Source organism: Megascapheus bottae, chromosome 10 (assembly GCF_031878675.1).
Source record: "Megascapheus bottae isolate mThoBot1 chromosome 10, mThoBot2.hap1, whole genome shotgun sequence".
Lineage (NCBI taxonomy): Eukaryota > Metazoa > Chordata > Mammalia > Rodentia > Geomyidae > Megascapheus > Megascapheus bottae.
The window spans coordinates 5546639-5558541 of NC_143518.1; the positions used below are offsets into that span (position 1 = coordinate 5546639).

An 11903-nucleotide genomic window follows, 5' to 3' on the forward strand; every position below is an offset into this window, starting at 1 on the left:
ACAGCTGCAATTGATTTTTCCCTCTGTGTGTTCATTAAGTTGAACATGAGTTTGTTTATTCAGGTGCCCGAGTTGAACACTATAGATTTGTTGACAGTCTGCTTGTTGGTGATATGAGAACGTTCTCTCTGAAACTGAGGAAACTGCTTTTCACCATCCATTTTACTTCTTTATGGAGCCTCGTTTACCTGTTTAAAATCATTTCAGAATTTTGCACCTGAACCTCCATGAGAAATGAATTCACTGACAGGATGCAGTGTTTGTTACAGTGTGTGGCCTCTTTAGTCTAGTTTCCACGTGTGATTTTTGCACAGTAGGTGCTCTTTCTCTTGCTCATGCAGCACCCTGTGATGCCATCTGTCTTGTTGAGTTGATCACCCTTGTTGTCGTTTTCTGAGGTTACCAGAATGAAGTCTGTCATAGAGAAACAGAGAATAATTGCCTAGTAGGCCACAAGGTTTTCACGATGAACTTTGTGGATGTGTAACTTTTTAATATACTTTTTACTTTTTTGCACCAAACATGAAATTTCTATATTTTCAGTAGTGTTTTACGAATCACCCCTCACCCCCCACCATGTCTTCAGTGGGCTAATCAAGAATGGGCCAGTACCTCAGTCATCAAGAGACATTGTAGCATATTTCATGTAACAGATAGAACCCTTGTCACCTGCTGGTCTTGGAGCTTGAACTCAGGATCTGGGTGCTGTCCCTGTGCTTCTCTGGGCTCAAGGCCTAGTGCTCTATCACTTACTTGAGCCACATCACCACTGTGGCTTTTTCTGAGTACTTTATTGGAGATAAGAAGTTCCCTGACTTTCCTTTCCTGGGCTGGCTTTGAACTGAGATCCCTTTAGATCTCAGCCTCCTGAGTAGCTGGGAGTATACGCATGGCCCACCAGTTCCTGTTTTTTTCTCTTTTTTTTAATGGAAATTAAATTTTAACTTTATTTTTTAAAATCTTTTTGAGCAGTTTTGGTTTAGTCTTCTTAAAATGAAGATCTCTTGCATTTGGATGAGTTAGCGAGTCCATAGGGCTCTAATTGTTTTCTTACTCAGGAAATGGTTTAAAATAGAGCTGCTTTGTGCTAATGTTGGAATGTTCCTAGAAAGTAAATGCGTGTCTTTGAATCTGAAGTCTAGAGCCTGTTTGGAAAGGATTCAAGAATTGGAGGACATGCTTGCTAAAGAAAGAGACAACTCTCGGCGCATGCTGTCTGACAAAGAGAGAGAGATGGCGGAAATCCGGGAGCAGATGCAGCAGCAGCTGAATGACTACGAGCAGCTGTTGGACGTCAAGCTGGCCCTGGACATGGAAATCAGTGCCTACAGGAAGCTGCTGGAGGGTGAGGAGGAGAGGTAAGAGCTCCAGGCATGCCTGACTCTTCATGTACAGAAAAACCGTTAGGTGTTTTCTTTTTAATCATATGGAATCTATGTAAATAGAGTAACAGATAACTAGAGAGTAACAGATTGTGTTTGTACTCGTGTAGAAAATGGTTGATGAGAAGTCATGGTGTGTGGTTATAATTACTCATTTTAAGGTTGGGCAGTGTCAGGATTGGCCCTTTCTCTTCAGATTGTAAATGTGGTGGCAACTTACTATGTTGTAGAATACCACATTTCCTGAAAGAGGTATTTCAAATTGTGTTAGTGTATGGTTTCTGTGTTGTGATTTGCTTTGCTTTGTTGTGGTTTTGGTGAGTTGTGCGTTTTGTCTTGAACTCTATTCCTGTGCCACACTATGTAGGGATTATAGTCATGTACCACCATGCTCAGCAGGATATGAATCTTTACTCAAGAAAGGGCAACAAAAAAGATGTGATTTAGATTAGATTAAGAGGCCAGTCATTTTCCATTCTGAGCAGTGACTATACTGAATGGATTAGATGAGGTGATTCCAGTCCCCAGGTTCTTACTTTCCATTGCTTTTTCACAGAGGAAAAAAAAATCAAATTATGATTGTTTTCAAGCAAAATTGATCATGGATATATTAGCACAAAAAGTGTGGTCCTAGTTAAGATGCTTATTGCTTAATACCCTGCTTTAGAAATGTCTGTGGGATCTTAGGTGTTTTTTTTTTTTTTTAAATTAAGGACGTCTATTGATTTGTATTACCTGAATAAAATACCTTTATTTTTCCCATCATAGGTTGAAGCTCTCTCCGAGCCCTTCCTCTCGGGTGACCGTGTCCCGGGCATCTTCAAGCCGCAGTGTCCGCACCACTCGAGGGAAGCGGAAGAGAGTGGACGTGGAGGAGTCGGAGGCCAGCAGCAGTGTCAGCATCTCCCACTCCGCCTTCGCCACTGGAAACGTGTGCATTGAGGAGATAGACGTGGATGGGAAGTTCATCCGCCTAAAGAACACTTCAGAGCAGGTAAGGCACGGCCCGCAGCCCCGCAGGCCCTGGCATAGACATTGCCAGGCCTCTGGGCAATTGCAATAGTTCCTGATGTTTTATTGCAATTCATCAGTCGTCTGGGACTAACCGTTCCCTACTGCTTTTTACCTAAATGAGGAAATAAAATAGGCTGACGGAGGGCTTTTGAGCACAGTGTGAAGCTTCCTTCATTAAGCTTTAACCAGAGCCCGAGGCATTTTGTCACAGTGCCTTGCCAAGCACCCTTTACTGGTTTTGCCTAGATGTGTGTAAGGTTGCTAGGATTGGGAAAATGGTGGCTGTTTTCTATAGCTATTATAAAAGCTTTATGAAAGCAAGAGGTAACAGCCCAGACTTAGGTACATTGAAGGGCATTTTCCTCTCTAAATACATGACTGAACAAATTATTTGATTCACCTCAAAAAATAGCGCAGCTGGGCGCCAGTGGCTCACACCTATAATCCTAGCTACGTAGGTGGCTGAGATCTGAGGATCATGCTTTAAAGCCAGCCCAGGCACAGAAGTCCATGAGACTTGTCATTTCCAATGAACCACCAGAAACCTGGAAGTGGCGCTGTGGCTCAAAGTGGTACAAGGTTAGCTCAGGGACAGCACCCAGACCCAAACTTCAAGCCCTATGACTGTCAAAAAAGAAAATAAAGAAAAGCACAAAGCCTGACCGGAAATCATTTAGTCATACAAACATAAAATACTCACAGGAGAGATTTCTGAAGTTTAAAGCTAGGTTTTCAGGTGTTCCCGGCTGCGCTATGGTGTAGGGTGGAGCTGGAGGGTAAATATTTCTGATTTTGGTCAGTCCTGGAACTTGAACTCTTGTCTGGGTGCTGTTCCTGAGCTCGTATCTCAAGAATAGCACTCTACTAATTTGAGCCACAGGGCCACTTCTGGTTTTCTGGTGATTAATTAGAGCTGAGAGTATTGCAGACTTTCATCCCCGGGCTTTGAACTGCATTTCTCAGACCTCAGCCTCCTGAGTAGCTAAGATTATAGGTGTGAGCTACTAGCTTCCAACAGGTAAATAATTTGAACAATCAAATAAGCACCACACTCCTGACACTAGGCCCTGTGAGCCCTCAGTCTCAGGGTTAAAAGCTTAGAATGAAACCCAACACGGTGGCTCTCACCAGTAATTCTAGCTACACAACAGGCTATGATCTGAGTATTGTGGTTCGAAGCCAGCCTGGGTAAGAAAGTCTATAAGACTTTTAACCTCTTAATTAACCACTAAAAAGCTGGAAGTAGAGCTGTAGCTCAAGAGTGGTAGAGTGCTAACCTTGAGAACAAAAGTTCAGGGACAGCCCTATTCAAGCCCCAAGACCTGCAAATCCCTAACCCCTACCCCCCAAAGGGACTGTAAAGGATACAAATGTTTGATTATTTCATGACTTTCCATATATTCACAGTAACTTTGTTATCATTTGTTTTGTGAATAGGATCAACCAATGGGAGGCTGGGAGATGATCAGAAAAATAGGAGACACATCAGTCACTTACAAATATACCTCAAGATATGTGCTGAAAGCCGGCCAGACGGTTACGGTGAGTGAATATACTATCAGTTTCATGTGATTTGTGTTAAGTAGCAGGTTAACGTTTCAATAGGAATGGGTAGGCGGGGTTTGATGATGTGCCCTAGTGACTACCATATTTGGGAATCTTAACATCTAAGACTAGCCTGGGTGACTCGTGAGGCTGTCTCCAGAAAGTTATGCTAGAACATTTTTTAAATGGCAGGTAAGCATCTTTGATTATAGGGCATTACAAGTATTACTTGTAAAGTTTTTTTTTGTTGTTTTTTTTTTTTTGCCAGTCCTGGGCTTGAGCTCAGGGCCTGAGCACTGTCCTTGGACTTTCTCAAGGCTAGAGCTCTACCACTTGAGCCTCAGCACCACTTCCGGCTTTTTTCTATGTATGTGGTACCGTGGAATCGAACCTGGGTCTTCGTGCATGCTAGGCAAGCACTTCAACCACTAGGCCAAACTCCAGGCCCTTGTAAAGTTTTTAAATGTTTTCTTATTGAGAGTAGTCAACGAATCGATCTTTGAGTTTTTTATTGTCTCTTCCAAAATAAAATTGACCTTCCACTCTGATTTAGTCGTTCATGGTTTAGAGAAGTATTCATCAGTGAGCAGACAAAAGATTGCTTTGCCTTTTTTCTTAGTGCTGGTCTTGGGGCTTGGACTCAGAGCCATGTACTCTCACTTGACCTCTTCGTTCAAGGCTAGCACTACCATTTACCATATGTAAATTTTGATAAAAAGCTAAAGAAGGCACCTACAGGTCATATAACATTTGGTTGCAGGTTGGGTACAGGAGTTCAGGTCTCACTGTGTTGCTGAGCTGGGTCTGTGTACTGACAGCCTTTTCTCTCTTCCAGATTTGGGCTGCCAACGCTGGTGTCTCAGCCAGCCCTCCCACTGACCTCATCTGGAAGAACCAGAATTCCTGGGGCACTGGTGAAGATGTGAAAGTCATACTGAAGAATTCTCAGGGAGAGGTATGTCCATCTTACCAGTACTGTGGCAATGTCTTTTCAGTGTCTGAGAATGGCTTCTTTGCTAGCCAAGGCAAGAGTGAAATGTGAAGCCTGGTGAGAGGTTCCTGGATTTCTCATCACCACGGTGACATAGTTTACGCTACTGGCTTGAACAGTAGCATCTGGCACCTGTAGGACTAAGAGCCAGGAAGGTAGAGAGTGGAAGGTGTGGCCAGGAAGGAGGAAGAAAGCAAGGGGCATGGTGCCTGAAAGCCCAAGGGGAAAATGGGGAAGGACAGTACAGCACCATCCATGGCCTTAGCCTTGCTGCATCCACCCTTCCTCGTGGGGTGCTTGTCAGGTTGCTCAGTGCTGCAAGTGCCAACCCCAGAGGCCCATTCCTCATCCTGCTTTCACAGGGAGGAGTTACTGACAGGCAGATCTAGATCTCTGCTATAGTAAATGGTGACATTCCTTATGGAATATGGTGTTTGCAGAGGAAGTCCTGTGCCTGGCCCTCTGGTTGCAGATGTCTGGACAAGCTGGCAGTAATTCCGACTTCAGGATTTCCTCCTGTCCTTTGAAGCCCTCTCTCACTTCCTGCCTCAGGGATCCTGTCCACCTGTGGCTGATGGTGTGCCCAAGCCCTCGAGTCAGTTGCACTACCTTTGCTCGTAGTGCCACCTGCTGGCCCAAACCAGCGCACTGTATCTCAGAACATGGTTTGAGGTTATTGTTTGCTGTGTTCCAGAAGCACTGTTGGGGGGGCCCTGAGATGAAATAGGCTGCTTGTGTGCCCTGGAGTTGAGTCACTACCTCTGCTCATCTTCTCAGGTGGATGCTTGTAATGCCCTGATTTCTATCTTGATGGGATGTACGCCTTGAAGCAGCATTAGTCCTGGGGCTTGAACTCAGGGTCTGAGCACTACTGTCCTTGGGCTTTCTCAAGGCTATAGCTCTACCACTTGAATCACAGCACCATTCCCAGCTTTTCTATGTATGTGGTACCCAGGAATCAAACACTGGTCTTTGTGCGTACTAGGCAAGCACTCTACCACACTTGTCCAGACTCCCCACCCAGTCAGTGTTAAATTTTTTTTAAGTAGATTTTTGTCTTTCTGGGGCATTGGAAGTTTTAGAAAACACAATTGACACCTAAAAATAATAAAATAAAAGGACAAAACACATTAAACTGGCATTGAAATAATGGTCCTGCTATGGGAAGGGAGAATGTTGTCATCAAGATGACATACTTTGCAGAATGGAGATAACTGAAACTGTTTATACAGATGATTACTTGTGTATGTAGAGATGTCATGTGTAATATATAGACAATTGACCCAGCCAACAACCCCCCAAAATGGCTTTGATTTGTAACCACGTACAAATGCTTAGCCTTCTGAGGTATAATTCTCTCGCACTGGTAGACTTGAGGCCATATTACCACACAGAAGCATGGCAACAGGAGCACAGTGAGCTGGTGCCAGAGGCCTCAGTGGTCCTCTGAGGCAATTCGTATCCCATTAATTCATGCCCCTACCAGCAAGGCCTAGTCAACAGTGGGTTTCCTAGGGCCAGAGAGGCCTGCTAGGTGTATCTTTCAGGGTACATGCTTAGCTTTAGGTGCCTTGTGAAAGTTGTTGGGATCTGTTAGTGGCTAAGAACAAGTTTCTGGGCTAAGCTGCTTCAAAATATTTTAGTTCTATTTTTTTTTTTAAATATATCTAGATCTTGAATCACTCATTTTCCATGCAGGCTCTCAGGATTTGAACGATTGGTCTTTAAATGTTTTCTAATGAAAAGTTGTTAGCAAGCAGGCCCCTGTTGAAAGTAGCTACACTGAAGTAATGTATAATGAATGAAGCTGGGCTCGTGGCTGCTTGCTGAGCTGCCTGCTGCACTGGTGGTGTTGAGTTGCAGCATGCATGTTATGAGGCAGCACTGTACACGGGTCCAGTCTGTTACCAGCTGTTGGGGCTGGCTTGATAAGGTCCAAGACTTCTTCACTCTTCCCTCTCTACTGGAAGGAGTTGAGGAAAGCTGTGTTCTGCCAAGTCCCTTGGTTCAAAGACTTGGAATTGATGAAGGGAATCATGCTTTTAAAATTAGGCTAAAACAGACTTGGGAAATGTCTGCATTTGTAAAGATGGACAGATTTCAAAGAATTACGGTTTCTGGCTGAGAAACTCGACGTACATGGCCCCCACTCCTTGGTCTGATTCTGCAACAGTAATGGAAATCTCCACCAAGCCAGCACCAGTGTTCACGCCTGTAATCCTAGCTCGTCAAGGAGGCTGAGACATGGAGGACTGTGTGGAAGGCAGACTAGGGAAAACACTTGCAGGATTCCTTTAGTTAACCAGCAGAAAGCCAGATTGAAGGCATGGTTCAAGGGTAGAGCACACTAACTCAGTGAGCTCAAGGCCCTGAGTTCAAACCCCAGTCCTGCCTCCCATCCTCTACCAGACCATGTCCTTGGATATATTTCCCATTGGCTCTTCATTTCCGTGGCCCTGTGTTTTGGATGGATTTCTCTTCTATGTTAAGTTTGCGGGGCTGTTAAATTGCTGCCTTTGCCCTGTGCCGTGAAGTGATCTGTCTCGAGCAGCTTCAGGGTGGGTGTGGGACGGAATGGGATGCTCTGCAGCATGCTGGGAACATATCTCCTGGGCACATGCTCAGGCGAGCTTGTGCATGCCACCATGACAGGACAGCCATCTGGTTCCAGCCTTCGGAAGCAATGTGAGGGCTGCGGTGCCTCCCCTAATGGGCAATGGAGACAGTTTGTGTGCAGAGCACGTGTGCTGCTCATAATGAGTGCTAATCTGCTTTCCAGAGTGGGCCACCTCTGAAGCAGTGGAAGAAGCTGTGCTTCCCAGCTTGCTGCTCATTCCTGCCGCTGCCATGGTCCCCCGATGGCAGCAGCGGCCTCCAGTGGCCTTTCGTCACCATTTGTGTCGCACCTTCTCTTTGCTAGGAGCTAAGATCTGTAAGCCAGAATCATGTTGAGTTTCTAAGGAATTTAGTGTGCCAAATCATCTGTACAGAAAGAATCCTTTGGAAACAGTGGGAAAAAAGCATTGGAAACTTCTCAATGGGCATTTCAAATTGGAGACCAGCGGCTCCCCTACAGGGAAAATTGAAGGTCTAGGAACTGCTGCTAATTATGCAAAAGTTCTTGTTCTATAGCTAAAGCTACTGTGGAAGTGGTTTTAAAAGGAAAAAAAACCTAATGTAGGAATGCTGTTAAGCAAAAAGTGTCCCACCTACAGTCTTGGTTTTCAAGTACAGTTTTAAATGTAAACTGCTTTGGTTTTAGGAGGTTGCTCAAAGAAGTACAGTCTTTAAAACAACCGTACCTGAAGAGGAAGAGGAGGAGGAAGAACCAGCTGCTGTGGCTGCTGAGGAAGAATTTTTCCACCAGCAGGTATTTTTATTATTATTGTATGACAACCCTCCCTCCCTTACTTCATGAAGCAGAACAGTGGTCTACCCTGGTTTTTCCAGTTGATATTCAAGGTAACCCTTTTAGGGGCAAGTGTACTTGTCATTCGTAGTTCATTTGCATCATTTGTTTTCTAATGGTGGGGCCTGTATAATGTTATGGGGTGACTGCCACAGGTGTGGTGGAATACACTTGTAATCATAGGTGTCTAGGAAGCAGAGATCATTTTGACTTACGCCCAGGCAAAAAGTGAGATGTTTTCAACAAACAATCCCATGTGATGTTTTTAATGCCCAGCTACTTGGAAGTCGTTGATAAGTGCTGTAATACCCTGTCTGAAAAATCACTAAACAGAAAATATAGGAGACAATTCAGGTGGTGGAATGCCTTTCTTCAGGCCTAACTTCAAAACTCATTTCCCCCTGAAAACATATGGTTTGAATTGGACACATGAAAACTTTGGATCACTAAATCACTAATTTATATGCCATTGTGTATAAATTATACGAGGAGGTAGTAGCATTCGGCTTCAGTGTAAAACAAAAACCTCTGCTATATTAAGTTCCTAATCAATATCTAGTTGCAAGATAGATTTTAGCTGATGCTTGGGCTTGAAATAAAGAAACTCCAAATTGGTTTTAATTAATTGGATTGGAATTATTAATAACTAATGAGCCTTCCATTTATGCCCTCAAACTGCCTGAGTTTGATCCTTAATCAGTCTAGTACCCTACACTGATAAGGCTTGCCTCCTCATCTTCCCACCGATGAGCTGAGTTCACTTTGCTTTGTTAGCTTCAGCTCCACTCCAAGCCAGCATTCCCTCCCTGCCTGACCCACGGCCACTCCGGGTGGCTTACAGACGGAGGGGACTTTTACCTAGAATTCTTCTCATACATTTGGGAGATGTAGTTAACAGATAATTTATGCTAGGCAAGTACAGAATCCATTCCCTGTCTTTGTGGGACACATCAAACTGAGCAGAAGTCAAACGACATTTTGAGTTTAGTCGTCTGTAGGAGTTCCAGCAGGCTGGACGGTGGGAGGCTCTGGGAGCACCGGCATGGTGGGAGGAAAAGAGCTGGAATGATGGAAATTATTGAGGCATCAGAGAACAGTGATGGTGATATGTGGCTACATTATTAACAAACCACTCCAGAGTCATCTTTAAAGCCGTCGTTTCTTTCTTGTTCTGAAACACAAGTTCATCAGATAGTTGGCCTTGAGCCACCAGCTTGGCTGTGGCTGGAATATTCTTAAGGTCTCATGCTCTACGGCACCTTTTGATTAGATAAGTTAGACCTGACAGGTTACAACATGGCAGCTGGTCTCGAGCTGGTCCCGAAGTGGGGAACACAGAAGGTCTCTTAAAGTCCAGGCTCAGAGTTGACAGCGTGCCTCAGTCAAAAGTAAGCCCTAGCCAGCAAGATTCCAGGTGAGGGCAAGCAGTCTCTCCTTGACAGGAGGAGTGACGAAGGCCTTGTAATGTCTATACATTTGTTCAGTGTTGCCTCCTGCATTCTGGGAACATGCGGTACCACTGGCCTGTATCCCATGCCCTGTAGAGGTGGTGAAGACATGAGGGAGGGGTGCGTGAAGGTGCCAGTGCCCCGTTTTCTGTTCAGCCCAGTTGTGTTATCCCACTGGTGTTAGGAATGTGGCTGAAAGGTGCTAAGCTGACACTTCTTTATAGTGGGCTCAGAGGTGACTGCAAACACCCCAAAGTCTAGAATGCCACCAGGCCAGGTGAACCAGGATGGATGGTAGAAGGGAGACTACAGAGACGTGGAGACATGTTAAGGCTCAGACAAAGCTTGAGGAGGACAGTTCGTAGCTGTGGATCATAGACAGTAATGTCATTACAGTTCCAAGATGGGAAGATGATCAGTCATATTGGTGTGAGTTCACTGAATGGCTTTTTTTTTGGCTGGTTGTGAGGCATGGACTCTGGGCCTGGGCGCTGTCCCTAAACTCTTCAGCTCAAGGCTAGTGCTCTACCACTTGAGCCACAGTGCCACTTCTGAATAGTGGTTTTTAACTGCATGTGAATGACATCAAAACTACAGAGACATTCCCAGTTAAATCACATAATTTAGGGATCTAGATAAGATTAAAAAAAAAAAGAATCAGCCATATAACAACTAGGCAGAGTTGGGCAGCATTGCACTTGGAGCTGATGGTGTGCTCCAGGGAAGGCAGTGGTTAGAGAAGGAAGAAAAGAACAAGGGAGAAGCCTCGAGGGACTGTTTTGAGGCTGGCCGATGTGGCGGACAGGGTCACTGTTGTGGAAACATTTTGTGCCGTGTTCAGGTTCCCTCGTGGTTGTGTTAACGCTAACTCTCCTCTCTTTCACCTCAGGGAGTCCCAAGAGCATCCAATAAAAGCTGTGCAATTATGTGAACTTGTGAGTCCGCAGTCTTCCTGACAAAGAAGGATGATCGTCCTCACCACCCGCAGTGCAGAGCCTTCTCAGAGCACAGAGTATTTTTATATTTCCTTTATGTGAATTTTTAAGCTGCGAATCTGATGGCCTTAATTTCCTTTTCCACACTGAAAGTTTTATAAAAGAACCATATCCATACACTTGGTTGCAAGATGTGAATTCTCAACACTGAACTAGCTAACTGTACTGTTTTGTAATGGTTTCCTCCATTTTTGGCTTTTTTTTTTTTTAATATGCGTGTATGTGAATTTTTTTTTCTTCCCAGTTCTTAGGAGAATGGGTGAGGAGGGTAAATAACCACTGCGTGTCTGGGTATGATTTGGAGATTGCTCCATCAAGAATAGCAATCTGCTCTTTATTATTCTCTGCTCTATTAGAAATGGTGCTGTGAGGGAAGGGGAGGCATTTTTCACTATATTAAACTTTTGTACCGAATTTTTTTGTAATACGCAATCAAGATGGCAATTTTTTTTAATAAAAAGAGAAGAAAAATTTTGTAAGAAGGCAATATTAACCTAATCATCATGTAAGCACTCTGGATGAAGGAGTCCACAAACCTTTGTTTTACGATCACTTCTCTTAGATTCTTAATTCGTGAAAAGAATGGGAGTGGGTGGGGGGAGGGGGAGGGTTTCGCTATTAAAATGCATTAGTTGTGTTTTTTAAGATAGCGTAACATGCTTAAATTTCTTATGTGACATTAACAAATAAAAAGATGTTTTAATATGATTTTTACTGTGTGTGTGTGTTCTGGATTTGAACTCAAGGTCTGGGCATTGCCCTTGAGATTTTGTGCTCAAGGCTACTGCTCTACCACTTGAGCCCGAGCTCCACGTCTGCCTTTTTTGGTAGTTGATTGGAGATAAGTCTCATGGGCTTTCCCACCTGGGCTGGCTTTGAACATTTGACCTGATTTAAGCTTCCTTAGTAGATAGGATGATAGGCGTTGAGCCACTGGTGCTGACTTACTGTCTTTTTTTTTTTTTTTTTGGCTGGTCTTTGGGCTTGTACTCAGAGCCTGGCTCTGTCCCTGAGCGTCTTTATGTGCTCAAAGATAGCGCTCTATCACAGCTCCATTTCTGGCCTTTTCTGATTTTTTTTTCAGATTTCAGCCTTCTGAGTAGCTAGGATTAGAGGCAT

At 44.2% G+C, this 11903-nt stretch overlaps 1 protein-coding gene across 2 annotated transcripts in view; it reads left to right on the plus strand.

Moving 5' to 3' along the window:
• Lmnb1 (lamin B1) overlaps positions 1–11371 on the plus strand; it is a 40837-nt gene extending 29466 nt beyond the window's left edge. For both annotated transcript variants that reach the window (XM_090340106.1, XM_090340107.1), the window contains exons 6-11: positions 1138–1358; positions 2151–2376; positions 3834–3938; positions 4777–4896; positions 8195–8302; positions 10679–11371. In XM_090340106.1, the coding sequence (XP_090196232.1) occupies positions 1138–1358; positions 2151–2376; positions 3834–3938; positions 4777–4896; positions 8195–8302; positions 10679–10720 (822 nt within the window). In that variant the 3' untranslated portion in view covers positions 10721–11371. The remainder of the gene's footprint in view (positions 1–1137; positions 1359–2150; positions 2377–3833; positions 3939–4776; positions 4897–8194; positions 8303–10678) is intronic.
• The last annotated feature ends 532 nt before the right edge of the window (positions 11372–11903 follow it).